At 55.9% G+C, this 13,662-nt stretch overlaps 1 protein-coding gene across 9 annotated transcripts in view; it reads right to left on the bottom strand.

The window, feature by feature from the left end:
- Window positions 1–13: 13 nt before the first annotated feature.
- TCOF1 (treacle ribosome biogenesis factor 1) overlaps window positions 14–13,662 on the bottom strand; it is a 38,411-nt gene continuing 24,762 nt past the window's right edge. For 2 of the 9 annotated variants that reach the window (XM_019965239.2, XM_019965241.2), the window contains 10 exons: window positions 10,859–11,042; window positions 9,470–9,606; window positions 7,176–7,280; window positions 6,501–6,738; window positions 5,934–6,016; window positions 5,226–5,406; window positions 2,717–3,256; window positions 1,982–2,079; window positions 1,201–1,244; window positions 14–400 (listed from right to left, as the gene is read on the bottom strand). In XM_019965239.2, coding sequence (XP_019820798.2) covers window positions 1,218–1,244; window positions 1,982–2,079; window positions 2,717–3,256; window positions 5,226–5,406; window positions 5,934–6,016; window positions 6,501–6,738; window positions 7,176–7,280; window positions 9,470–9,606; window positions 10,859–11,042 — 1,593 coding nt within the window. In that variant the 3' untranslated portion in view covers window positions 14–400; window positions 1,201–1,217. Of the gene's footprint in view, window positions 401–1,158; window positions 1,245–1,981; window positions 2,080–2,716; window positions 3,257–5,225; window positions 5,407–5,933; window positions 6,017–6,500; window positions 6,739–7,175; window positions 7,281–9,469; window positions 9,607–10,858; window positions 11,043–13,662 lie in introns of those variants that run through there. The other 7 variants (XR_002181148.2, XR_011567750.1, XM_019965240.2 and 4 more) reach the window with 7 other exon arrangements.

Genomic DNA, 13,662 nt, shown 5'->3' with positions numbered 1-13,662 from the left:
AGGAACTTGCACCTTTCCTTCAAGTCTTTTATTTTCTGAGTTCTTACAAAAAAAACCCATACAAACAAAAAAGGAAAAAACTGACAAAAGGAGGACAAAGCCTCAGCATCAGCCGGAGACCGGGGCATGAAGGAGCCACAGACTGAGCCTCACTGGGTCTACAGAGCAGAGGCAGAAAGCCTTGAGGCCTCTGGGCATGTTGGAGCTGAGAAGGGAGGGGCAGGTCACTTAAAAAAATATATATATACTGTACACGTCCATCCATCCGAGGCATCCTGCATTGGAGAGAATTCAGTGAGCAGAGGTCATGGAGCCAGGCAGGCTTCTTCCTCCTCAGACCAGCCTCTTTGCAGGGCTCGCTGGTTTGGCCAGCATGGACATCGCAGCTGGCCATCGTCTTCTGGGGAGGAAGGGGAAGTTAAAAATTCAATTCCCACCCTTGGTGGGCAGAGGGAAGAAGCATGGGGCTGGCCACCACTTGGCTAAGAAATCCCTGGGAGAAGAAGATATAAGACTTCCCCAACTTTTTCTCTACCAAGGAGAACAAAATCAAATCAAAAGCTCTCCCTATGCAGGAGAGGAGCATTAACTAACCACAGTGGATACCTGGTGGTGCTGACTGTGTCCCAGGAACTGGGACGAGGGCTTCAGAGCTTAGCTTCTCTGAAGCCTGACCACCTGCCCAGGCCTGTATCACCCTGTTTACAGCAGGCTGGGGCTCCCTCAGCTAGGCGGAGCATTCCACCCTTTCACCACCACCTGGGAAGCACAGAGGATCAGAATGGCTTGCTTTGAGTAAAACATGTTACTTCCCATGAGGAAAGGCCCTCGAATTACAAAATTAGAAAGAAAGGAATGACAGTGGCGAAGGAGACTGAGCTGTCCCCAACCTCAAGCCTTACCCTCATGTACAAGGATTAAGCTTGCCAGTGTGCCCCTCCCCCACCACACCCCAGCAACCCCCGCTCCCTCCGCCCGAGCAACTCAGTGGTGGTCACTGTCCAGACTCTCCTGGATCCTTGACTCTGCAGCTCTGATTCCCGGCATCACCCACTGCCCTTGAGGAACTGAACCCTCTTTCTCCAAAACCCCTTCCCTGAGGCCCACCCCCGAGGCCCAGTCTCACTCCTGAGGACCATGGTGGGTGCTGGAGCTGACCTCCCGCCCTCTCCAGCAGGGGTTCCCAGGCCAGGAGTGTACCTGCCGCCTGGCGTCCCTCAGACGGTTTGCTCTGCTGTCTTCTTCTGTGAAGAGAGAAGCAGGAGAGGCTCTTGGACCTGAAGTGTCTCCCCACCCACGCCACCCCCACCAGGAGGGGCTACGACAGTCCCCTCCCGAGGCTCTGTGGCTCCCCCAGAACAGATACTGGGGACACACAGATCCTGAGGGTGCGGAGGGTGCCCCTGAGCCTTGGAGGATGGAGCCCAAGACTCTGCAGCAGCAGATGCTCGGATTTTCTAACCATGACTGTGGCCTTGCTAGCCATGTTGAGAACCACATCTGGGTATGAGCAGCTGAGGGCCCCTGGTCAGGTGGTCGGCCCTTGACACGCATGACGCAGATGGTGAGTGTTTCTGCCGTGGGGATACCCCGCCAGCTGGGGCACACACATCCAAGGGAACTTTTTCTCTCACCCAGAAACCTGCACAGCCTAGCTAGTCTCCGGGCCCCAGGGGGGCTTCTCTTTTCTTCACTTGTCATAATAGCCTCCTACCTCACAGGCAAGACAGGGCCGCTCCATGGCTCCCACATGCACAGACCTTGGGCCCCTCAGGGTGGGCCCCACCTCCTAGCTATTCTCTAGTGTTTCACAATACACACGCTCCTGTTCGGGACCCTGAGAACGGTAGGGGCACAGGGACTGGGTCTGGCTTATCCCACCCCCTACCCTGACATCCAGAGGCTGGGGCGGATCACATTCACCTGGGGACTGGGTCTGGGTCCCCTTTTCTAGCCCAAGACTCCTTGGGACTCACTCTACCTTTCTCTTCTTTTTCTTCTGTGATGGTGAGCCAGGGTCTTTGGTTGAGGCCTTTTTTGCTTTCTTCTTCTTTTCCTTTTTCTCCTTGTCTTTTTTTTCTAAGGGAAGAAAGTAAAATTGCTAAACCACAGATGTTAATCTTAAGGGTTGGGGTCAAAGTGGGCAGACAGGGCAGGTCTCCAGGGGCCCTAGAGCTCTCTCCTCTCTATGCCCCACACCCTGGGGAGCCATCGAAGCACAAGTCTTATGATTTCTGCCCCCATGGAAGCCCTGGACTGTTACCATTTTAACTCACTTTGTAAAATTTCTACACTGATTTTAAAAAGACTTTCAATCTGTAAAATGGGAATGAGTGATCACCCATCAGACAGGACTGTGGTGGGGGTTAAACGTGGCCTGGCTGCACGAGGACTCCAGCACAGAATGCAGCAAGGGGCAGCTGCTACCCAGGAGCCTGGACCCCAGGAGCCTGGGCTGCCAGTGTGCGTGGCTGTGGCTGCCGTGAGGGAGCACAGGGCTCTGCAAGCAGAACACGCCCTGCAGCTGCGAGCGCCATCCTGGTGGTGGTGGCCCCACTGCTCCAGGACCTGGTTCTGGCTTTGCCCATCCTGCTCCCAAGACGGACAAGACATTCTCAGCCCTCTCTGTGCTGGCTGAGGGCCACCCACCTGAGTGGTGACTGACAGCCCTCAGCAGGACCAGGGAAGTGTGCTTTGGGCTGCAGCAGGCACTTACTCTTGTCAGATTTCTTCTTCTCTTTCTTCATCTTAAGGTTGCCGTGGTCTCCCCCGTCACCCTTTGGAGTCCCCAGCTCCCCTACTGGCTTCTCCTTGGCCCCTTGAGAGCCGGGAGACTCCTTCTCCTTCTTCTCCTTGACGTCACCACTTGCTCTGTCCTTCTTGGATTTCCCTTTGACAGTCCTGGGGGCCTTTTCTGAGGAGACGACATGCTCCCCACCATCTGCAGCTGCCAGCTGCTTCTTTTTCTTGTTCTTGGGGGCCTTGGGGGCTGTCTGGTCTTCGGACAGCTTCCGCTTATGGCCCAGGCGGCCCTTCCGGCTGCCTTCCTTGGCGGTGTCCATGGCCTTCTTCCTCTCCTGCTCCAGCAGCTCCGTGAGCACCTTCGCCACCGAGGCCTGCACCTGCGCCTCGCTCAGGGGCCAGGGCTCGCTCAGGAGGCGCTGGGTGATGTTGCTCTGCAGCGCCAGCATGGAGGCCGGGGGACTCCCGAGCCCCTTCCCGGGCTTCTGAGGTGTGGCACCAGCCTCTTTTCTGCCTGTGGAGAGAGGACCCGGGGTCATGGACCTGAGAGAATCGGGGACTAGACCTCTGGTGGCATAAAAGCCAAGGGGGTCCAGCATGACCTGACATTCTCTGATGTGGTACAGATGGGACCAGGGAACCCGCTGGGTCTCCTGCCCACAACTCTCCACCTGCTTCTAACTTACAGCTCTTTTCATGTCTCCTCACACTGAAAACTCAAGTTCAGGCTGGAAATTAACTCCAGCATGTTAATCAAAGGGCTTGTAGTATTAGTTGCTCAGCTGTGTCCAACTCTGAGACCCCACGGATTGTAGCCCACCAGGCTCCTCTGTCCATGGAGTTCTCCAGGCAAGAATACTGGAGTGGGTTGCCATTTCCTTCTCCAAAAGGGCTTGTAATCCGCCAACAAATCAAAGAATCTATGGGACAGGATAGACGGCACCTTTCAGTCAGGAGCCCAGGGCAGGGAGACAGGATGCCTGGGCCCTGGGTCTGAAAACCAAATTCAGTTCCCTGTTTATAAAATGAGGCATTGGATGAACACTGAATCCCCTCACTGTTCTAAACCACAGATGCATAAAAAAAAGCCAAGGTCATGTAGCCATCCAACTTATGCCCACTTGTACCCTGGGGGTCTGTAGCCCTCTGCGGTCAGGGGTCCAGGTGGCTTGGCCTGGGGGTGGGGGGTGCAGAGAATACGCACATGGTGGCTGACTAAGCAGGTTTACTGCTGCCAGAGCGACTTCTGCTGCAGCCTTTGTTTAGAATTTTCCACGCCTCTGCTCTCCTTTGATAATTGTGTGCTGACTACACGTGTGAAAAAAACCTTCCACAGCCCCCTCTAAAATGTCTCCTTGTCACACCCGCCTCTCACAAAGAGAAGAACACTGGGGAAGAAAATGAGCAATGACTCCTCTTGCTGACCCAGCACTGGGCAAGCTGCAGCTAGAGGCCCCAGGACTGGGGGCTGAGCATATGTCCCGGCACTGCCCCAACTTCGCAGGTCCCTTTGGGGTCTCACAGAACAAGAGTGGCGACACCCTGGGCTCTGGGAGGTGCTGGTAGCTTGGCCCTGGCTCCATAGCCCCAGGGGGGCTGGGGAGGTGGGCAGAGGGGGGTCCCAGGGCAGAGGGAGGCCCACTTCAGTCCTTTGGTGCTTCGTGGCAAGAACAGGAGTCAGCTAGAGAAGGGAGCCAAGGAGAGCACAGGGTGCCTCAGCAACCCACTTCTCTGCCTCCTGTCTACCACACACCCTAGAATGCCAAGGCCAGGGAACCTTGAGAGCTGGCCCAGGCAGACCCTCTGAGACACCTGTCCCAGAGTGCTGGCACAGTCAGCAGTGGCTGATACCTAGGCCAGGTGACCTGAGCACTCGAGTCTGCCCTCCAAACACCACGTGACTTTCTCCACATGTGCCATTTTCTGTATGTGCCACCAATGGATCCACCAACCCCTGCCCTGTATGGTTAGGGCACCAAGGTCCAGAGTTGCCATGGGCTTGTCTGAGGCTTCAGAGCATGTCAGTCCTTTGCCTGCGGTCTTCACCATGTGCAGAAGACTTCTTCAAACGTGACCCCATCTTCTGTCTGAGCTATCCCAAGTACCTACACCCTGTACCAGGAGCCCACTTGTTAGGAAGAAAAGTCAACAGGAACAGCTAGAGAGAGCCGAGGCCTACCCTGTGAGTCCAGGTGCACATCCTCTAAGGTAGGGATCAGCCTACACGGTGCACCAGCATCCCTCGGGGCTGGATAACCCGACCTCCGGGCGGCCCTAGGCTACAGGAGCCAGACTCTAGGGCACAGGCCCCTGCACTTTTGACGTGCACCTCCAGGCCTGATGTAGCGGTACCAGACCTCACCTGGGGAGGCCCTGCTGGCAGACAGGACCATGTTGGTGGGACTGCTCCTGAGGGAGGCAAAGGGGCTCCTTGCCTTGTTCTTCCACATCCTGCTGTGTCCTTCCTGAGGCCCTCGACTCACCTGTTTTAGGGGACATGGTGCCTGCTGCTTGTTGGGGCTCCACTTCCTGCTTGCCCTCTGGGGCATCTCTGGTGGCCGGAGTAGAGGAAACAGAGGGGCTGGCGTCTGGTTTGGGAGCGGCCTTTGAAGTCTTGGAACCAGCTGGAGTCAGCCCAGGAGTCACAAAACCTGAGAGGAGAGACTGAAGAAGCCCAGTGTGAAGAAGCCCAGCAGTGCATGGCCCACTAGAGGAGCTCAGCCCCGGGACCCTCAGGCCAGCTGGGCGGCGGGCACACAGCCCTGTGTACATACCGCCTGCACTACTATAATTAATACATATTTTAAATGGGCTCATTTAAAAAGGAAACTTATTGCTAATGCAAAGGGAAAAGCCCTAGCACTTGCCACATACAGATGATAACCTTAAAAGAAATCCCATCTGTTACCTGTTAGAGAATGTTTTTATCTGGAGATCACCTAAAATCAAGGTAAACCCTTTCTATAGACTCTAAGAGTCTGCTTCTCACAGCTTTATGCTGAAGTGGGACCTCAGGAGAGGAGCCATGCAGTCAGGACCCTGCCCAGGGCCCCTGGAAAGAGGACGGGCCTGGTCCCAGACCCATGACCCAGGGCATGGCCTCAGCCTACAACTGCATGGTAGGTTAGAGCCTGGCCTGGGGCTCCCACCTCAAGGCTCCAGAGACTGCCAGCCCCTTCCCTTGCAGTTACCTGGGAAGGTGCCACCACCTCGTCGTCACTGGACTCTGTTGTGGTCTCTTCCACCAAGGTCTCCCTCCTGGAGGGGGCTGGGCCTACGGGAGAAGCACAGATAACTGTTGGGAACCCCGGGTTCCCTCTGCCCGCTGGACAGGTCAGAGCGCTCCGGGAGCAGGAGGGCCCCGAGGTGGCCTGGTCCCTCTTTACGTGCCTCACCCTCTGATCTAAGGCATCATCTGCCCCTCATTGCTCCCTTCCATGGTCTATTGCTATTCACAGCATTTCCAGTGAGACACCTGCATGCACAAACCTTCTAATCCCCAAGAGAGGTATGGTCTTGGGAATCTGGGGATCAGTCAGGGAAGCCTGATCCCAAAAGGTTGGGCGTGGCCAAACAGTCAAGTAAAAACGTTGTTCATGTTGTGTGGACCAATTTGGTCATGGGGTTGTATAGCTGGGTAACTGAGGTCCTGCATGAGATGCCTAGGTCAAAGTCGTAAAACATGGGCAGATACAGAGCAGAGACCTGAGCCCAGGGCTCCACCAGGTACTCCAGCATTTCTCTCCCAGGAGCCTCACCTGGCCTGTGGGCTGACGGGGCCGCCTGGGACCCCTTGGCATCGTCCTCGCTCCCTGAAGAGCTGCTGTTGCTGTCATCTGAGGTTGCAGGGGCCTTGGCTGTGGGGTGTCCCGAGGGAGTGGCTGTGGCCTGCTGAGCTGTAGGAACCTCAGGCTTTCTGAGCTTGTTGGCCATTCTGACCTGGGTAGGGGTGCTCTGGGGACTTGCCGTGGAGAGTGTTCCCACAGCACTGTCAGTCTGATTTGAGGAAAGGAGAGAGAATGGAAAGGGAAAATTAGGGGAAATAAGATCTGGTGCTTACTGAATACCTCAGGGAAGGGCCAGGCACCACTAGAGGCTTCACACACAGGCCCCATTTAATTCTCCCACTACTCTCTAGGATGGGCAGTGGGAGACTCCCTGGCAGTGATTAGGACTCCAGGATTTCACTGCTGAGCGCCTGTTAGGGAACTAAGTTCCCTGGTTAGGGAACTAAGACCCCTCAAAAAGAAAGTTTGGGTGCGGGGGCATGCACAGTAGAAGCCTGGGAAGGTGAATGCGCATGCTGAGGTCACAGGGTAGCTAAATGCTGGCGCTGGGACTTGGGCCCTTGCCTGCACCCTGCCTTCTACCTCCTGTGTCTCTGAACACTATCCCCTCCGGGGTGAGGCCTGGCCCCCGACTCCCCAGCTCACCCCACTTGAAGACGGGGTCTTGGCAGCAGGAGATTGGGCCTCACTGGCTTTCTGGGCAAGAACCTTCAGGGCAGCCTGTGTCAGCGGGAGGTTCCTCTTGGTCACCTGTGAAAGGCAAAGGTGAGGAGCCAGCCTGGCTCCATGTAGATAGGACCCTGCCCAGGGCCCCCAGAAAGAGGACGGGCCCAGACCCATGACCCAGGGGCTGGCCTCAGCCTAAGACTGCACGGGTGGGTGAGAGCCCGGCCTGGGGCTCCCAGGTTCTTGGCATGCCATCTAGGCCACACCCTGGTCACATCCTGCCCGGCTCGGGTAGGAGGGGACCCATAGCTGCCAGAGGAACCTGGAGGTGGAGTGGAGGGCTGAGGGGCGGTTGAAGGGGTACTGCCACTGACTGGGCAGAAAATAAGCTAATAGTATCATTCTCAGAGGATCCACAGACAGCTCCCAGCCCAGGGGAGGGAAGGGGCTCAGGCCCCCCCGGAGGCTCCACCACTGAGTCTGAGCCTCTAGACTAGCGGCTGCAACAGACTCCTCAATAGGCTCCCTGGGGCCACTCCTGTTTCCCACACCTGCCAGCAGCCAAGGAGAGAATGGAACGAGAACTGGGTGTGATCCCTTGTTAAAACCTCCAGGCCCCCTTCAGCCCTCACCATGGGCCATGAGGCCTGGCCCCTCTGCCCCTGCTTCCCTACCTTCTCCCAGCTCTCACACCCCAAGCGCTCCCCCAGAGGCTTCTGCGCCTGGGTCTCCCTGCCTGGAGGGCTCCCCAGCTTGCCCAGGCCTGGCTGCTTCTCTGGCCCCAGCGTTGTGTCCTCTGGGAGGCCACCCCGGCCTATCCTTTCTAAGTTAAGTCATCCCACTGTTTCTTGCTTATATCAATACTACTCCCTTCAAAGCACCCACCAGTTGGGGTGAGTACTTTAACTCTCGGTCTCCTTGCTTAATGGCTGTCCCCCGCCTTGGGAATTCCATGAGGGCAGGGCCCCTCCCTGTCTTCTTCCTGCTGTACCCCCAGTTCCCAGCACGGACAGATGCTCAGCACCATCTGCTGGCTGAAAGGCCAAATGGATGCAGGTTGGTGGGTGCAGTGACCACAATCCAGCCACCCACTCAGCAACCATGCTCCCAGGAAGCTCTTTTTGGGTCAGAGGTCGTGATGAGCCCCAATGAGTGGCGGTGCCCAAGTCCTGCTTTGGCCTATCCAGCTCTCACTCCCACCATCTCAGGAAAAAAGGGGGCGGGTGCAAGGGCTTGGGAAAACAAATGGCTATGGCCCCACGAGCAATGGGCCCAGAAACAATGAACTAGGATCCAGGAGCCCTGGGTTCCAGCCCTGCCTGATCCTGGACACGCCTCGACCCTCTTGCTGAGGGTGTGGTGCTCAGCTCCATCGTTTGAACAATGAGCCATTAATTCTCCCCTGCTTGGTTTTTAGGTTCCAGCAAGGACCCGACTCAGAGAAGGCAATGGCACCCCACTCCAGTACTCTTGCCTGGACAATCCCATGGACAGAGGAGCCTGGTAGGCTACAGTCCACGGGGTCACTAAGAGTCAGACATGACTGAGTGACTTCACTTTCTCTTTTCACTTTCATGCATTGGAGAAGGAAATGGCAACCCACTCCAGTGTTCTTGCCTGGAGAATGCCAGGGACGGGGAGGCCTGGTGGGCTGCCATCTATGGGGTCACACAGAGTCGGACACGACTGAAGTAACTTAGCATAGCATAGCATAGCAAGGACCCGACTGAGTGATTTCACTTTCTTTTCACTTTCATGCCTTGGAGAAGGAAATGGCAACCCACTCCAGTGTTCTTGCCTGGAGAATCCCAGGGACGGGGGAGCCTGGTGAGCTGCTATGGGGTCGCACAGAGTCGGACACGACTGAAGCGACTTAGAAGCAGCAGCAGCAGCAACAGCAAGGACCAAAGAAATAAAAATGCACTGAAAATAGTGAAGGCTAGGAAGAACACTACTGGTCACTATGATGAACATTAACAAAGGGCAACTTTTGTTCACAGCAAACCGTGAGAGAAAAATCAAACCAAAAGCCTGATATTGTTGGAGAAGCTGCTGGAGTCATGCTGGTTCTTCCCGGGGGGCTACATGCCAGAGGACGCTTCCTGACCTTCGGGGGCACGGATCAGGGCTATGGCCAGGCCCAGAAAGGCCCTGGATTCCACGGGGTGGGTGAGAGCAACTACAGTGCCACCCAGCAACCCTGAGTGGAAGTGGTGTTGAGGAGGGGCCCCTCAGCCCGCTGGCCCGGCAGAGCCCCCTTGCCCACCAGGTACCTGAGTGGCTGAGGCCTCCTGCTTCTTGCCTTCAGACCCCTGACTTGTGTCCTCACTGCTGGGAGCCCCCACCACACTGGCTCTGAGGGCCGCCTTTGGGGGTGCCGTGGGCACAGTCACCACGCTGGTCCTAGTGGCTGGGATGGAGGGGGAGGGGGTATGTCAGGGCTGAGAAGCCCCGTGGCCTCCTCCAAGCAGCAAAACCCGCTCTATCAAGCCCATCCTGGGAACCTCGTGCAGTGCCCAGGGCCCATGTGCTAGAAGCCCCTTAAACTCCCTCCCAAGCCTTCCAGGCAGGAGCAGCTGCTGTCTCCATGTTTTATAAGGAGATGAGACGGCAGCTGTGGGCAACACCCCAGGCCTTTTCCTCAGCCCCTCCCCTCCTGCAGTCCCCCTCGCTGGCTAAGAGGACAGGCAGAGCACTGGAGCCAAACACGACTCTGCACATTTAAAACCCTCTCTCTTAGAAAAGCCTTGGTCATGTGTAGAGGCTCAATCACATGTGTTCACTGCAGCACTGTTTGAAACAGCCCAACACCCCAAATAAAATCCTTAGCTTCCTCCACCTCAACACTAGCTGAAAAAACTGCAGGATTCCCAGGTGACCACTCTGTAGCCAGTGGGGATCACGCTGTAACTACGGAACGTCACAACATACCAAGATTACTGAGCATATGTACAGTATGGTCTCACTAAAAATACTCAGTGTACCTTTGGTGTTTGTAAAGTTAATAGCTATAAAATGTTAACAGTGATTATTTTGGACAGTGGGATTACAAGTGATGCTTTTTCTTTTGTGCTAATCTGCATTTCTTAATAAACCCGCCAAGATCAGGTACTAATATCCTCATCAAAAAGTGTCCTGGTAACAACACCGATAATGATTACCCATTTCCTTGCTATCACTGTCGGAATCAGATTGTCGAAAGTCAAAGAAAACCCAGATCTGGTCTTGTCTCCAGGAACTCCTCCCTACACCTCTCTGTTTAGGGATTACTTGATCTCCTTCACATGCCACCAGGAATGAGAGGCTCACTACCCTGCAGCCCTCTCCAAGTTCAGTCAGCCAGCTGTTACAAGGCTCCTCCTGAACTACAAACCTGGTCAATGCAGCTTCGAGTCTCTAGTCTGGGTTCTACCTTTTGGAGCCCACGCAGAGAAGCCCTGGCACAGTTATTGCTCAAGCCAGATCCTCATGGGAATGAGCCAACATAGGGTCGAGACCTTGCCCTAAGCCCCTCCAGACCAACTACTTGCTGAGACTCAGCCAGTGTCTTCTCCCTTTGGCACCTCAATGGATGTGTGTGCGCGTGTGTGCGTGTATGTGTGTGTGCACACGCCTGGCAGCTGCAGCCAGGGAGTCAGCCCTGCAGTGTGGCCCGTGCTCACCAGGAGTCGGGCACTGTGTAGCGGGGATCACGTCCTCGTCCTCGCTCTCAGAGGAGCTCCTGGCTGTGCTCTCCAAGGCCTGAGCCTTCCTCAGGGTGCCTGTAGCCTGCGCTTGGGCGGGGGTAGCAGCTGGACCAGCTGGACTACGATTAGGGTCGACAAAAATCAGAGGGGTTTTAATCACCTTGAAAAACAAAAACAAAACACACCCCCCCAGTGATTAACAGCTTGGCCAGGGGAAAGGGAAGGTGGGTAGGGGAGGGTGTCACAAGGCAAGGGTTCCAGAGAGCTCACAAGGCTCTGCCAGCTCACTCCCAGCCCAGGTACCCGCCAAGACCCTGCACAGCACCTCAGAGCTCACAGGAGCCCACCCAACCCTCAGAGGAACCCCTGAGATCAGCAGTATCAACTCCATCATACAGATGGGAAAACCACAAGTCCTGAGGGGAGGGACAGTTGCCCAAGGTCACAGAGCCTAACTGAAGCCAAGTCAGGCCCAGAATGTGGAGGTCAGGCTCCTTCCTCTCGCTGACTTCAGAGACACACACCTGCTGTGCGGGGCGCTCTGAGCAATGCCCCGTTAGCTGCCTGACGGTTCGCCTAGGGGGCTGTTCACAGTCTAGTTGCCCCCATGCCCAAGACTCTGATGCCGCCTCCTCCCAGGACACAGGAATGTGGCCCAAACTACACGGGCCCAGGATCTTCAACAAGTAAACTGCTCAGGGAAAACCAACTAAGACCAAAGGGACCAATGTAGCCGGTGGCCCTTGTCTAGATTCCTATTTGACCAGATACAGAAAACGTCATGAGGCAACTGGGGAAATGGGGACGCTGACTAGGTGGGCCAACTTTTTAATGACTGTGCTTTAAAGAAAGAAAAAAAGGAGGAATCTAGTGGTGTTGGGGAAGAGAGTGAAGATGTGGATGAACCAAGACTGGTCACAAGTCCAGAACTACCAAAGCTGGGATGGTGACTGGCGACTCTACACTGTTCTAGCTTGGGGCATGCTCTGCATTTTCCAGTAAGACACTGAAAAAAAAGAGAAAAAAGTAACACTCCCTGTGGACTCTTGGCGGACGTCTGGGAACCACAGCTCCAGTGAACATGCCCACCACATAGAAGGACACCCAGGGAGCCTATGTTCCACTCCCCAGAAAGCTGACCTGGTCTGAGTTCTGCCCCCACCCCCTGACCCCACAGGGAGACAGAGTGCAGAAGAACAGAAGGGAGCTGCCCATGGCCATGGTCTGGAACCCAGGTCTCTGCCCACCCCACTGGGCCTGACTTCGCGTCCTCCAGGGTGCTACGGGAAAGGCAACACAAAATGGAGCAGAAAGGGGCCCGCCCGAGGGGGAAGCTCTGCCGGGCCCGGGCCCTGCCTACCCCTGCCAAACAGCCTCCCCCACAGCCGCTCTGATCTGCCACTTCCAGAGACTTCCTTCCCACGTGATGAAAGAGAGAAGGATGGAAGTGGGAGAAGGCTTTCAGTTGAGGGAGGGGGGATCTATATATATGTGAGAAGACAGAGGAACAGATTGTCGGGGACGAAGAGAGGCAGCGAACCCACTGAGGCAAACAATAGCGTCTGGGATATTAAAAGCAGCTCTGCAGCAGAAGCCTCCGCCCTGCTCTACCTGCCCACGCTGCCCGCCCTGCCTCTGAGCTGGGGTGGGGCATGGAGCCCTGGATGGGAGAGGAGGGTTCAAAGGTGGGGTACATGGAGCATACTTCTGACCCCATCTCTGCCACGACCTCGCCGTGTGGTCCAGCCCGAGATTCGTGAGCCTCACTCTCCCACCTGCTGGAAGGCTCTTAGTAACCCAGTCTGGGCTCTCTCACCAAAGAGCTTCTGGTCTGCTTTGGAAACCACAAAGCACAATACACATGGGATGACAAGGACCTTCTTTCTGGGGTGGGTCAGGAAAGACTCACTGGAAGCGGAAGCAGCCTGAACACCTGGCTGGACCTCCACTCCGCCCCCTGTAGGTGCTGGGCAGTGAAGGCCCAGAGGGAACACACAGTATCCCTTTCTACTGCAGGGGTCAGTGCCTGCAGGACCAAACCCAGTGGCCTTCCAGAAGTCACAGCTGTGCATCACAAGAGTGCCCTCATTCAGGTCATGGCGGGTGGGGGGGCAGTGGGTTGGCCTAGACTGCTGAGCCCAGGGACAAGGGACACAAACACGAGGGGACCTGAGCTCTGGATGGCAGCACTTCTCTGAGGCCTCTCCCAGAACTGTCTGGAGCTGGTAGCACATCCTAGGCCCACACCTGAGGGAGCTGAAAAATCCCACTCCTGGGCATGTGGCCCAGAGCCTCCATGGTTCACCAGCCCTCAGGGAGTCTCACCCCAGGGGTTGAGAGGGCCAGTGGCCTCACCCAGGGTAACCAGCAAACTGGTGTCAGAGCCAGGGCTGGAAGCTGGTCCTCCAAGCACCAGACAGGAACTCCTAGGACCAACCATGCTAGACTTTAGATCTTTGATTTAACACCTTAATTTCAGCTTCTTAGAGGTCTCTTCTTTCTTTCCAACTCACCCTGGAACTCTAAAGGCAAGGCCTTGTCTGTTAAAATTTGGTACCTACCCTAGGCCCTGGCACAGACTCTGGCCTGGGATTAATGCCTACACAACAGGGCTAAGCCATGCAGGGACCATCCCCTGATCTGTCTTTCAGAGCAAAGACATAAGCCCAACCCCTGCAGCGGGGGAGACTAAGGCAGTGAGGGGACCTGGGAATGGACCCACAGCCCCTCTCTGCCTCCCAGCCTGGGGCTCTGCCCACCACCCTGGTATCAATTTCTTA

The sequence above is a fragment of the Bos indicus genome, chromosome 7 (genome assembly GCF_029378745.1).
Source record: "Bos indicus isolate NIAB-ARS_2022 breed Sahiwal x Tharparkar chromosome 7, NIAB-ARS_B.indTharparkar_mat_pri_1.0, whole genome shotgun sequence".
Taxonomy (NCBI): Eukaryota; Metazoa; Chordata; class Mammalia; order Artiodactyla; family Bovidae; genus Bos; species Bos indicus.
Note: the sequence above shows the minus strand (reverse complement) of the source record. Positions and strands in the feature narration are given on the sequence as shown.